This window comes from Drosophila subobscura, chromosome E, assembly GCF_008121235.1.
Source record: "Drosophila subobscura isolate 14011-0131.10 chromosome E, UCBerk_Dsub_1.0, whole genome shotgun sequence".
Taxonomy (NCBI): Eukaryota; Metazoa; Arthropoda; class Insecta; order Diptera; family Drosophilidae; genus Drosophila; species Drosophila subobscura.
Genome location: NC_048531.1, coordinates 2,661,776 through 2,676,058, shown reverse-complemented (window position 1 = coordinate 2,676,058; position 14,283 = coordinate 2,661,776). Strand labels below are relative to the sequence as shown.

At 48.6% G+C, this 14,283-nt stretch overlaps 1 protein-coding gene across 5 annotated transcripts; it reads right to left on the bottom strand.

The window, feature by feature from the left end:
- Positions 1 to 2,731: 2,731 nt before the first annotated feature.
- LOC117890915 (CCR4-NOT transcription complex subunit 1) lies at positions 2,732 to 13,493 on the bottom strand. 5 transcript variants are annotated; one of them, XM_034796035.1, is made up of 11 exons: positions 12,746 to 13,493; positions 11,401 to 11,607; positions 10,793 to 11,338; positions 10,249 to 10,732; positions 9,162 to 10,171; positions 8,912 to 9,059; positions 8,005 to 8,817; positions 5,317 to 7,943; positions 4,073 to 5,244; positions 3,640 to 3,999; positions 2,732 to 3,212 (listed from the first exon to the last, which is right to left on the bottom strand). In XM_034796035.1, exons 1-11 carry the CDS (start codon positions 12,848 to 12,850, stop codon positions 3,104 to 3,106), a joined length of 7,581 nt encoding a protein of 2,526 aa, XP_034651926.1. In that variant the 5' UTR covers positions 12,851 to 13,493; the 3' UTR covers positions 2,732 to 3,103. The 5 variants fall into 5 exon arrangements, with proteins under 5 accessions (XP_034651926.1, XP_034651922.1, XP_034651923.1 ...); XM_034796031.1 differs by having other exon boundaries at positions 8,912 to 10,171; XM_034796032.1 differs by having other exon boundaries at positions 8,005 to 8,793; positions 8,912 to 10,171; positions 12,746 to 13,492.
- Positions 13,494 to 14,283: the final 790 nt, after the last annotated feature.

Genomic DNA, 14,283 nt, shown 5'->3' with positions numbered 1-14,283 from the left:
GGAGCGGAGCGCTGGGGTCTGCGCACACATTTCAGAAGCGACAAATCGAACGGGCTCCTCCGCAGAGGCTAAGCGAAGAATTATGTTTTTCGAGCAGTGTATGTGTGTCGTGTCCATGGCCCTGTGTGTGTATCTGTGGGGCTACAAAAGAGTCGGGGAAGAAGCAGAAAAACTAATGGCGCTGCTGCTGACTCAGGCCCGCTCGCCAACACACACATGCAGCGGACAGATACACACAGGCCGCACACGTGACTGTGTTGGGCAGAGAGCTTCTTAACGAAACCCAGCTGTCTCTCTCTCTCTTTAGAGCGCGCGCGCACTTCTAAGCACAATCAAATGGCCATGTACACGGAACGCTGTGTCTTTGTAGCTGTAGCTTTGTAGCCTGGCCTGGCCTCGCAGCAGTGGAATTTTTCGCAGCGACGCTGGCTCAGCGTTGGCGTTGGCGTCAGCGCTGCGCTGCGCTTAAGTGTGCCACAATAATTTTTGTTCATGCTTTTCCCCCGCGCGCCCTTGTCAATGTGGTTGCCAAGCGCTAACAAAAGCTACAAAAAAAATCAACTCTTTGGTCATTCTTTTTATTTTTTCACTTGGCTTTCTTCTCTTTTATCAGCCTTATGACAAATTCATGTGAATTGGCAGCCAAAACAAGACAAGTCGGGGGGCAACGGGGAAAACGACTGCGATAACTGCAGCATTTCAATTAATGTAGCTATGTTTATACATACATATGTACACACACATGTACATAAGTACTTGCATATGTATGTACAAACAACCAGACACATTTTAGTTTTCAAAGCTGTAAAATTGTATGTACATATGTACATACATATGTATGTATGCATGTGCTTTTTCTCTCTCGGTGTAGCTGGGCTCTCTCGCTCATGCACGGTCTGTGCATTTATCGACATTTCGTTGTGGCTCTGTTTACTTAACCCAAATGCTCCCCACCAATGTACATACCTCAAGCGAGAAGACGGTGGAGGAGCGGAGGTGTCTATGTATATGGTGGGGCAGCTTATGTTAGCCTGCGGGTGCGGAAATGGAATCCATACATATGTACATATGTACAAGGCAAAGCGGGTGGGTGCTGAAGGGTCCACGGACACCCGCCCTTTTACTCCTTTAAAGGAGCTTTTTTATATGGGGCCACGAACACGCACCACCCACTCACACCACACCACACACTCTTACAGATACACACAAATGGAAACGTAACGGTGAAAAGCTTAGGGAAAGATTTAGGAAAAGCAAGTTTAGTTTTTTTTTATAATTTTGCAGTTTATACATTTTTTATTTCTTAATTTATAATGTAATTGTAACGGATTAGTAAATATTTCTTGTTTTTTGTAAATGAATAAGTGTGGGGCATAGCGTGTAATCGGTGAAGGAATGCCTGCATACATGTACATATGTACATACATTATACATATATGTACACACATACATCAGAATCGAATTCCTCAGCATGATCATAATAATATCCGTTTTATTCTTTAAATTAATGGCGCCTCTCTGCCCCGGCCTTCCGCCCTCAACGAGTATGTCCTTCCACCATTATCCTCTCGGTTTGCTTTCGAATAGATCAGATCCGTTTCGATAGATGCTTCAATTCAGTTTAATTCAAAATACAATTTAACGTGCGTAAATACAATGAATGTTCTTGTTGCTATTTATATGTATGTATTTATATATAATGTATGTATAATATAAACTAATAAAGTTGGGCTTTGCTCGCTGCTGCAGTGGGTGCGTGAGAGAGAGAGGGGGGGCGGCTGTATGTACTGTTGCAATAACCTTCAAAATAGTCTTAACTGGCGTTCACTATCTCTTCCATTGCTTCCATCCGCTCCAGTTCCAGTGGCATTCCAACGACCACAATCAACACCGATTTGATTTACACATTACGTATTTATATTTAGAAATACAATTTTTATATATTTATATATAGATAATTGCTACGACTCTTTGCCACACTCTCTACTGCATATCGGTCCTCTGATCTCACACCAATATCTTTATCTCATTACCTCTATTCTCTACAAGGGATGACGATTACACGACTTACAATCTTAAGTTCTGGAGTTCAATGCATATTCCCATTTCAGTTAATAAGTGTAAAAATATTAAAAAACAAGAACGTAGTGTAGTAGTATACAATGCATATAAGATCAGACATGGGATTGATTATTGTGGCTTTGTCGGCACATTTTAAAAATAAAAGTACAGTACACGATGAGAACTAACTGAAGAACCTCTTGGTTAAGGTTTAGATGTGACAAAACAATATATATCATAGAGTTAGGGGATAATTTACGTTGACTTGAGAATTATACAATTACACTGCAACTGCTTTGCGTATGCTTCGATTTATGTCTATCAGTATTGCCCGTTTGAGAGTGGGCGGCCATAGGGTATATCTTCTTTGTGTGGTTGTTCATGAATGAATGTGTATATATAAAATGTTGTTGTTGCTACATCCCTTTATGGATTTCCCGATGATTGTTTTTTATAAGTGTGTAGCAACAACCATCTACATATTTACATCGCATTTGTTAGTTTTTTCACATTTTCATTGTACGTTTTGCAATTTTTTTGTTGAAAATATTTTTCATTTTTCGTTTTCTTTTCTCGATTTTTTTCTCATTTTTTTTTTTTTTTTTTTCTCTTTTGATTACTTTACAACAGTTTTTTTACACTTCTATTAAAAATTTAACATTCTCATTTTTTTGTTTAGTTTTTTTTTCTTTTGTGAGAGGGTCATTTAAAATGTTACAATCGTTTCTTCTCGGGCTCGAGTTTCGGGATTCGTTTCTTATCGACGACCACAGCAGTTAGGCGTGGCCTGCTGTTCTTATTGTTTCGGGTTCTGGTTCTGTTTTTGTGGCTAATGATCTTGTTTGCTGCGTAATTTGACTGTTTCCTTAAAAACGATTTTCTAAAAACTAAACAGAATAATATAGGGTAGAAATCAATTACGGTTGGTTGCTGCTGGGGTCATGGGGTCATGGGATGGGCATTGGGACCTGTGCAGCTACTGCCTGCGTCTGCCTCTAAGGGCACAGACCTGCTGGCAGAAGCGGCGAACCGTAGCATTTTCTCAGTTAATATTGGCCACCTCCTGGCTCTCCCCATCGATGGCGGCCATGTTCAGCTGCTGGGTGACATTCGACTTGGCCAGGCAGGAGCGAGCCACAGATTCGAAGAGTCTAAAAAGAGAGATTCAATTTATGTTAATTTATCAAACCATTTTTCGATGCCAACCACCATAAAAAGTAATCAAATATTAGAGTTTCTTTTGTATACCAACATTTGTGTATATGTAAATAAAAAAGAAACATAATTATAAAATAAATAACATGCAAAATGGCGTGGGGATGCACAGGTTTGTGTTAGTTTGTTTGTAGTTGGGAATCTTGATAAAATATTGATTGGAGAATTGCCCAAATTATGTGGATAACCCGCTTACTGATTACTAAACATTCAACTAAATACCTGAAAACAAAATGGGTAAAATTAATGGAACATGAATGAGATGGGATGGTTAGAAACTAGGATGTGGGCATACGGCAAACATGCGGCTCTCACTACAAAAGCTACAACGAAACAAAGCAAAGAATTCTCGAGCCAACTTACTTGGTTATCTCCGGAGCACAGTGCACAAAATCGTGATCCCAGAACTTGTAGATGGGGTTCTTGATCAGCTCGATGAAGGTGATGAGCAGTCCCCACGGATGCGGGCGGTTCACAATCAAACGCTCCAGCAGCACTCGAGTGATTTGTTCCTGAATGGCCTCCGAGTTTGCCTCGGCAAACAGGTGCAAGACGGCACAGCTAAAGTAGTGCGTGTGGCTGTTGGGATACCGCAACTGATTGGCAATCGCATTGAGGAACAGGTAGCGACCCTCCGTGTCCAGGTCAACGGCCAGATTCTGGAAGATATCCATGTGCGCGCTGTGTGCAATGTTGGAAGTGTTCGGCACAAAGTTTTTGTTCCTGCAACGAATTATAATCAGTTGCCTCATTAGTGCCATCAATCAAACGGGGATAAATGTGTAAAACCGCCTACCTAATGAGTGCAATCGCTTGTGTGCCCACATACATGACCAGAGCATTCATCAGTGTCATGTTGTAGCGGGTGCCCGGCTCGGTGGTCACCTGCAGATGGCCGCGCAGCTCCGAGAGGAAGGTGACTGGGGCGCGTGCCTTGAGGTAAGAGTCGAGGTCCTTCTTAAAGTTCGGCGGTTGGATGTTCACGATGTAGCTGCTGAGCACTTTGGGGGCGTTGCTGCTGTCCGAGAGCATGTCCACCTTGAGGTTGGGCGTGAAGGGGTCGGGCAGGCGCATATTGCGCGGAAACGCAGACAGTATGATGTTGCGCATCTGAACACAGTTGGGCGGTATGGTGTCGCAGAACCCGAAATGATAGTCGCACAGGAACTCGGGGAAGTCATGCAGCAGCACTAGGAGAACGCGCAGGGTTCCCTTGTAGAGCAGCTGCACGGGCTTGCCCAGCTCCGTGTTGCGCAGGAACGGGGCCAGATATTTGAAAAGATCCTGCAGCAGCGTGGCGTAGAGCAGCCAGCCCTTCTGGCCGGGTATCTGAACGAGTATCCGGCCGAGGAAGACGCGATGTGAGATGAGCTCCAGCCAGGCAAAGCAGAAGCCGGGCGCCACACTGGGACTGAGCAGGTGGTACGTGTAGGCAAAGGCCGACACAATGCTGTGCATCAGCGAGTCCAGGTTGACATCGGCCGAGCACAGCTCCATGAAGAGCATCATAAAGAAGCGATGGTAGCCCACCTGCTGAAAGCTGACGCCACGCATCTCGTGGTCCTTGAGCAGTGTGCCCAGCACAATGCCCAGCACCTTGTTCAGCAGATTGATCTTCGTCGTGGGGTTTCCCGGCTCGCCCGAGTGTCGCACCAGCATCGCAATCAGATGCACAAACGCATCGATCCACTGGAATATCTTGTTCTTGGCCTGATTTATGGGCATGCTCGGGTCCGCGAACATGCGGTACACCACATCCGTGCAGATGTTCGTCGCCTGGCGGAAGAAGCGCGTAATCAGATCGTCTGTCTTCAGTATTCCATAGGTGTTCATCTTCTGGACAAAGGCCCCAAAGTTTCGGGCATCGCGTGTCGTTTGTTGGGTCTGCTGTGCGTACAGGGCCACCCAGTCCTTCAGCAAGAACTCGGTCTTCTCCTGCAAGCCTGGCGGATCGTCCGTGTCGCATGACTAAATCATTAAAAAGCAGCAATTAGTTTTTCGTTGAAAATAGAGAGAGGGAGGAAGTGGAAGGGAACTTACCCTCACGTGATGCATGCCGGAGTGGATGTAGTGGGAGGCTCCGGACAGGGATCGCTCGTTGGAATTGAAGGGACTGTAGTCAGCGGTGGAGTTGAAGTTGCCAGACCACAGGGTATCAATGGCATTGACAATGCACTCGGGATACCGGTGACGGTGCTGTGTGAGTCGGCCGAGCAGCTCGACGGTGGCCATGAACTCGTTGTCGGACACAATGTTAATCGCACGATCCTCCACAATGAGGCGCTCGATCAGACCAATACCGAACGAGATGGCCATGTAATTGTTGCCATTGTCCATGCAGTCGCGCAGCATGCCATCGAACTGATTGAGATTGACAAAGTGCGCAGTGATCAGGGCACGGGCGGCCTCCACATTGAAGCGGACTTCCTCGCGAATTTCGAAGAAGCACTTGGTCACCGCTCGCTCGGTGTTGGGGGCCCCAAAGCTGTTGTGCAGCAGACTGAGGATGCGCAGATGGATGTCGCGGTAGAGCTTCATCTGCTCCATGTGGTCCTGGACGTTGACGAGTCCCTCGGCGAGACCCTCTACGGCACGGGTCAGCAGAGTGAACGCAGACTCCTGGTCGCGCTGACGACGCGTGGCCATCAGTGCGTTGAGCAGCATGTGCATTTTGCTGGCCTGCAGCTGCAGCGTCGGCACATTGATGGCGGTGTTCATGAAGGCCTCCATCTTGGCGGCCACTTCGGCATACACCATGCTGCTGTCGTCGTTGGCAAACACATTCGGCGGCGGCAGATCCTGCGGCTTGGGAGCGAACAGTGCAATGTCTCTGTCGCTCATCTGCTGGAAGCCCGGAATGGTGCGGGCAAACTCCGAGTATACCGCATACAGAGTGGCCGGAGCAGCGCCCACCTTGATGCGCACAGCTTCGGGCAGGCGCTCCTGCTGATAGCTCAGGATCTGGGCGTCCACGAAGCGACTGCCCTCCTCGCGGGCTATCTTGCGCGTCTCGATGTCGGTGGAAAGGCGCCGATCGATCTCGAGGGCTGCCTTCTCGGCCGATGTCTTCTGGATGAAGGCGCACACCAGTTCCACATTCTCGCTGGCCAACTGCATGGAGGCGGCCTGAATCTCCGACAGGCTGGGCATTCCCGTAAGCGCCGACACAAAGGCTTTGTGCAGATTCTGGCTGATGGCACGCGCGATCTCATCTTTGCCGGTGATCATGGCCATGCCAGCAGCCAGATTGCGCACCATTTGGTGGGCAGCAGTGCGCATGCGGTTCTCATCCGCATCCAGGGCAAAGTCCTTGCGAATGATCTGCTCTGTGGTGGCGCAGGCGATGCGAATGCTACGATCCACGACGGGCTGCAGCCAATCTGTGATGGTCCGCTCCACGGCATTGATGACGATATGCTTGATGCCCGGATTGGCATGGAGGAAGGGTATGTTGGGGGGCAGCACCAGCTGCTGGGCAATGAGCTGGAAGTTGGTCACATTGACGTCTACGTACGAGTAGCGTGGCTCTGGCGGTGGCAGGGACACCTGACTGGGATCGATGGGCAGGCTGGGTGAGGCAACCGATCCCGATGTGTTGTTCGAGCCTCCTCCTGCAGCGTTCATCATCATGGCCGCGGCCTGGGCGGCATCCACCTCCGCTAGAGGCGGTGGAGGAGGTTGCTGTTGTTGTTGCTGCTGCTGCTGTTGTTGTTGTTGTTGTTGTTGCTGCTGAGGCGGCGGCGGTGGCTGCTGCTGTTGTTGCTGCTGCTGCGGCGGTGGCTGTTGGATCGCTTGAATCGCTGCCGGCGAGGGCACAGATTCCGTCTGCTTGGGCTTCGGCTGAGACATTTGCTGCTCGATGAGAAGGGCACGGGTGGAGTCCTTCAGGTAGATGACTGGCCGCAGCTTGGCCAATTCCAGGTTGAGCGTTTTGCAGAGCACTTCGATTTCGAACTTGAGGTTCAGCTTGAGATCCGGCTCCTGATGCAGCTCCCCCAGCACATACATGATGCCCATTGTCCAGGGATTCGGTGAACGGAAGATTTTCGACTTTGCCGACGACTCCAGGATCTTTGCCACAAATGGCACAACAAAGAGCAGCTCCTGCTGCCCCTTGTGGTAGGCCTCGGCCAGCAGCGACTTGAGATCGAGATCAAGCTGCAGAATGGGACGATTGCGACCCAGGGTCATCATGCCCAGCCAATGGCCGAGATTCTTCAGCAGACTGCGGTCCGAGAAGTTGATGACACCCTTGTCGGAGCGCAGCAGCACCTTGATGTTGCGCAGCGTCTCCTTGGTCACAAAACGATTGATCTCGCCGTTCTTAAGGGCATCCAGGAAGTTGTAGTAGAGCGTGTGAAAGTTAAACTCCATGGAGGCACGCTTGAGGACGAGATACTGGGCCAGCCATGGCCAATACTCCTTGGTCATAATCTCCTTGATCTCATCGCACTTCTGCGGTATGTTCAGCTGGCTGAGATTGTTGAATATGAACGCTGTCTTGTCCTGCACCGGCTCCGGCGGCACCGTCACCTTCTCCTCCTGGTTGGCCACCAGCAGAGTGTCAATATTTGTGGCATTGGCAATCGACTTCATGCGCGTGGCATGCGACACGGCCACAGTTGTCTTCTGGCCAGAGCTGGGCGCTGCAGTCGCCGGTACATGGCCTGCAGAACGAAAGAACATTCCATTAGCTACGATACTGTCTACTGCTGGATCGGGGCTTACCTTGCATAGCGCTGGTGCGATAGAGCGGCTCCGATGGTTGTCCTGTGGCCAGGGCCGAGATTGTGTTGCTCAGGCCCTGCAGCTTGTGCGGCGGCGGCTCCTGGCCGTGCATGCCAAACTCCACATACTGGATTAGGTGCTGCGGAAAGTCCGAGAAGTGCGGAATGGAGCGTATATGCTCGCAGTACTTGTTGTATGTGTGCAGTCGTGTCTTGAACCGGTCCAGGGCCGTGACACCAAAGTAATAGAGCTTGGAGCCGTCTGGCTTGCGGAGAGCATCCAGCACGCAGCGCAGCGAGAGTCCGAGCGCCACGAAGGTAGGCACCAGGTTGCGGTCTATGATGCCGCCAAACAGCTGGGCGGTGATCTGCAGCTCCTTTTCCGGGTACTGGCAGAAGAACCGATACTCCTCGAACAGATTGCGCAGCATGCACAGGAAGACCTCCTGCTCCCGCCGATTGCTGGACTCCTTAAAGCGCTGCAGTATGTCCAGCACCTCGTCGATCGAGAGCGTGGGATTGGGCTGATGGTTGTAGATGCGTTGGAAATACGAGTTGACCTCGTCCTCCACCTCCTTGGACACGGGAATCTGCAGGTCGGCCATCACAGGATTGTTTGGATTGGGTGCCGTTGGCGGTGCCGATGATGGTGTCGGCGGCTGCTGTGGTCCCCCGGGTAGCATCCGGCCCAGATTACCGACATTCGGTGGCGGCGGCAGAGGTTGTGGCATCTGCATGGGATTCAGCGGATAAGGGCTGCCACCGGGACCCATTAGACGCGATGGAGATGCTGGAGTAGTAGAAACCATGTTATCTATAGATAATGTAAGTCAAATTACACACACAGCACACACACACAGGAGAGGGATAACACAGAAGAGGGGGAGGGAGATGGAGCTTCCACTTACTCAACATATTTCCAAAGTTAAAGGCTCCATTCGGTCCACTCAGATTAAGGCCTGCCAGATTGTTGGACATATTGGTGAGCGGATCCATGCCGGGCCCGAACATTTGCTGCGCATTGAGGTTGCCGGAGAAGGGCTGCTGCTGCTGCTGTTGCTGTTGCTGCTGTGGTGATGGTGGCACAATGCCACCGGGTAGATCCATACCGCGATGACGCAGAATACTCGGCGGCGGTGGTGGCACCAAACCGGGCTGCTGCTGTTGTTGCTGCTGCTGCTGTTGGGCACGTGCCTTGTTCGCCATAATGGCCACATTGGCGGTCATCTGCATGATCATTTCGACCATCTCGGGCTGCATGCAATTGTTGATGCACGTCTGGAGGCAATTGATCATCGTCGTCACCGTCTCGGGCAGCAGCTGAGCCTGTTTCGGTGGCATCTGTTCCTCCGGCACCTTGGCATTGGCCACCTGTGGGCAACGCCGGAGCAGCACCTTGATCATCGCCTGCATGAAGGGCTCGCCATGGTCGCGGATCTTATCGGTGAGCCATTTCTCCAGCTTCAAGTACTCCCGCCTGGAGGCCAGGCAGGCCAAATCGATAATGAACAGAAAGGAGCGGGCATTGAGGAGCGACGAGAGCGCCTTCAGGTCCTGGGCGAGATCGAGAATGCGCGACAGTTTCACCTGGTCAAAGTCGCTGCTGCGCAGATACCACTCGGACATGGCGTTCATAATGTTCGGACGCAGCGGGAAGTTGGTCGAGCTCCAGGCGCTGGCCAGGATCACATTCGAGTTGGGATGATTGTTGAGGAACGTTGGAATCAACAAATTGAACAAGTCCTGCCGCAGCGGCGTCAGTGGTGGATTTATGTGCAGCAGCGCCAAAAACAGAACGTCTGGGCAATTCTGGGCAGGGAACTTGAACAGCTCATGGACCTGCGTGTAGTAGCCCTTGTCCGCAATGGAGAGCAGCACCTCGACTAGGTGCAGTGACTTCCAGGTCGTAATCTCTTTGTTGTCCGCATCCGGTGCCGTCTTCAGGACATCCAGCGTTGGCTGACTGAACACAAAGTCGGCAAAGGAGAACAGGTCGGGGTTCTTGAGCAGCGTCGAGATCAGCGACAGCTGACCCTCCGTGTTGGCCCAGTGGCGATAAATGCATTCTGGATGTGGAAAGATGTTCGACTGTGTGGCCAGTCGCACAATCGTAAGCAGAAGATCCAATCCGATGCGATCCTTCAGCACGAATTCGGGATGATCGAGTTCTGAAATATTTGTCATTTTTGTTGTTGTTATTGAATGATTGCTTTGGTGACGTTTGCTCAGTTCTAAGTTCCCTTACCCATGCACACGTCCTTCCAGTTGAGCTGTGGCACCAGTTCCTTGAGTGCCTGCACAAAGACATCTGGCTTCCAGGTTTGTGTGGCATCTGTCGTCTCTTTCTTGTCCTTCTTATCACTGGACGAGCTGCCCCCTGCATCGCTGGCTCCATCGTTGTTGTTACTGTTGCTGCTTGAGTTCTGTCCCTGCTGGGGTGTGGCGGCTTGGGCTTGGGATGAGCCGCTACTATTGCTGCCGCCGCCCTGTCCCTGTCCTGGCCAGAAATTTGCTGGTGTCGGTAGATTTACATTACAATCGAGCAAAGATGAGTGCCGCCGGCACATGAGACCAACAATTTTGGCAACATCTTTTGGCTGAAGCTCGGTGCGCTCTCCTCTTTCGCGAGAGCACAGATGATTTTTACACTCTTCAACGCTCGATGTAAATTCGTAACCGATTTCAAGGATTAGATTAATCCAAGATGTGTCCATAATATTATTTTTGCCCTGCAAAAGTTAAACCAATATTATAGCATAGGTTTGTAATGTTTTTCCGGCTTTACCCACCTGGTTTGTGAATATTATTTCGCTTAAATGGTCATATATGTCTTCAATTCCAACCTCATTTAAAGCATCCGTGTCGGAACTGATGCTGCTGGCCGTCTCTGTCGTTGTCGTTGCCTCAGCCTCTGCATCAGTTTCGCTGGCGCTGGCCCCAACTGGATTCGAGGTCGCCGCCGTCGTTGAGCCGTATAGGAACGGCGCCAAAATCAAAGGCACCGCCTGCCGCGGAAACTCTTCACGTAATTTGATCAAAAATTGCCCCTGCAGCTTCGGTGTCACGTATTGGTTGAGACAACACAGCAGATACTGGAGCAGATCGATGGATATATCTTGCAGTCCACTAGTGGCCGAGGAGCTGTTGCTGTTCCCCAAATAGGAGTCGAGCAGCTCGCTTATGGAGCCACGCAAGACCTCTTTGGCCGAGTCCCGAAGTTCTGGATGCGACGAGTGGGTCACCGCCAAGGCAATTATGCACTCGCAGAGCTTGTTTACGCCGGTCAGTCTGCACACCTGGCCAATGAACTCTGCTATCTCTGACGGCTTCAGCGACTGTTCAAGAAGAGGGAGAAAGGATGTTAGGAGGAATCCATTTAGATGGATGGTGTACACACCTTTTGGCTGTTGGCAAAGTGCTGGTCAAACGCGAAGCAGATGTTGGACACAAACGAGGAGCTTTGCAACTGCCGCTGCAACTGAGCGCCCAGTAATTTGGCCTGCAACTGGGCGGAGACGCTCGGCGATGGGTCACTGAAGTTGATCGCAGTGAACAGATAGCGCAGACTGCTACGATCCGCTTCCAGGCCGTGGTCTTTGATGAACTGTAAGAGAGGGAGAGAGGAAGGGTGGACGAGTGGTTAGAGAATCATTTTAAAAAGGATTCAGCTGGTACCTGGGCCGGAAAAGACACAGCTGCCCGCGAAGCAGAAACTCTATGCGATTTCAGACTCATTTTATTTATGGGAAATTGTGAAAATTTGTATTGAAAACTTTGGATTTTGACGAGCACTAAGGCCTGTCGTGTCGCTTTGATAATTAAACTTGATATGATTTGATTTGATTTGAAACTCCAGGCCAGTAGGCTCCTTCAAGTGTTGTGTTTCGTTTCAAACTTTACGTTTGCACGAACGAGTACGGGGGAACAGACAGACGGACGGACAGTCAAGGTTTCATTTCATTTCAGCTTTGCTTTGAAGGTGCGCGCAGAAGCGAGACAACAGCTGTGACCGTGTGTCGTCGCAGCTGCTGCACAACAAAAATTACACACAAAAGTACTCGGGACACTCACATTTGCACAACTTCCGACGTTACATGGGAAAAGAGACGAAGCGGATGACGGTGCGGGAGAGAGGAGCGATTGAGCGAAAAAGACTGCCAGCATATTGTATTTTCAGCAAAAAGAAAGTGGTCCGCGGTTGCAAATATTATTCACCTTAACTTAACAATTATTGAACTTACAATTTCCACTGGCTTGGTCAACTTATGCGGCCAATAAATGGAAAAGAGGGTGGGAGGGTATAAACCCCTTGGCTTGGGCTCTAGTTTGCCTTTTCGTTGTTCGTTTTTTGCAGCTCGGTTTCGAAAAAATTACATTCAGAAATTCACAAGTTTCACTCCTTGCAGCAGGCCGTACTCACGTACACGGAGGACTCTAACCAGTTCTTTTAAATTTATACATTTTCAATATATTTTCACTTAACAAACCGGGAAGAAATCGCACAACGCTGTGCAGAGAAATTTTTTCTGCCTACTTCCACAAAAAACTGTAATGGCGTCGGCAAAAATGCACGAGCGAGTGAAATGGCACTATATCGGCACTGAATCAATTGGCAACACTGGCCATGGGCCGATATATGCCAACCTTCGCAACACTCACATCGGTTTCTTGTTGTTTTTGTTGATATTTTATTTTATTTCCATCCGAATTGGCTATAACCATATGAATAAAACTGAACGTACCTGGTTTATTTGCTCGCTGGTTTCATTAAAATTGCGCTTGTTTACGTGTTTGACCAAATTACGAAGCTGCGTTGGCGGTGTTTTCAATTGGTTCTCTACGTTCATAATTCTACGTATCAATTGTCAATTCTTGAACGGATGTCGGGGGAGTTGTCTTGTTGTTGTTGTTGTTTTGTGGGGCAGCCAGAAATTTCGAATACGCGACACATATAATGCCACTGTATTGGTGATATTTGACGTATGTTTGTTGCTTCTTCTTGCTGCTGATTTTCTTTTCAATTGCGGCGTAAAAGGCTATCTAGTATACCTCTGTGTTCTCTTTTTTTGCGTATTTTTGTTATATGCAGATGTATTTATTCGAATTGCTATGGCTGGGCCCCCTGGTGGGAAGGGGGCCGTCAGCAGCTCTACATCACAAAGGGCATCTATTTACACAATTTGAACGACAAAAAGACCTAGATGTTTAGACGGCCTTCGCTGGTTAACTAAAACTGCCTCGTCCTTGCCGAAATATTGTCAGTGGCTCACGTAATAAAATAATATGAATCAATCTGCACGTACAGCAAAAACAGAAATGAAAAAATACTACTACTACCTAAATCGCGCACACACACAAGCACAAAGAAATATATTGTATTTCTCTGCTCCGGTTCGTCACCTCCTCGCCTTGCTGTCCACGTTACACTTTGTATTAAAAGCGGATTCGTTCGTTTAACAAACCACTGGGATTTGTTTGCAGTCCTCGTTGATTTTGTAAATGATTTCCGAAAATGTTTTTAACACCTAATTTTTTTTTTTTTTTGGTATTTAATCGCTGACGCGATATTTGATGGTCGCACGACGATGAGTCCGCATTGACCAGGTACTTCAGTTCGATAATGGGGCTGTCGATATTTTCTTGACTATCGATGGTTGTTAGTGAGACCGTGCATGGTGTTGCATTGGCAATTCTTATAATTTAAACAACATTCTATTTCTAGTGTTCGTTCGGCAAACAACTCTTTTTTGAGTTCAAAATTTTCAGTAACTTTTTTATAATATTCAACACAAAACTGAAGTACCTGGTCAATGCGGACTCATCTCTGCGACCAACCAATTTCGCAGTAGCGATTAAATATAAAAAAAAAAAAAATAATTTAAACAATATGATGCTTAGTTTAAAGTGTGGTCGTGTGTAAGAGTTTAACAAAATATATAGTAGTGAAATGAATTGATGTGTATGTGTTGGTGTAGGTGTGTAAGGCAACAGAAGGTTGCCTCAGAAAGTAGGAGCAACAGAAGGTTGCTCCTCAAGGTGACTTCCGTTGGCACCGAGTTAACCCGACCTGAATAAAATTCAGTGTGTTTCGATTCACAACTCCAAATTAGCCTCATTAATAAATTTGGCCAATTCTCTCAAAAAAAGAGGCTCCTTTGTGAGCAATAACTCCTTAAGATCTTTAAAGCTATGCAAAATTTTATATTTTTTCCTGATAATAGCATGTCGTTGGCAGGAGAAGATTTCATGTTCCGCATTGTCGAGAACTTTGCAAACTTCG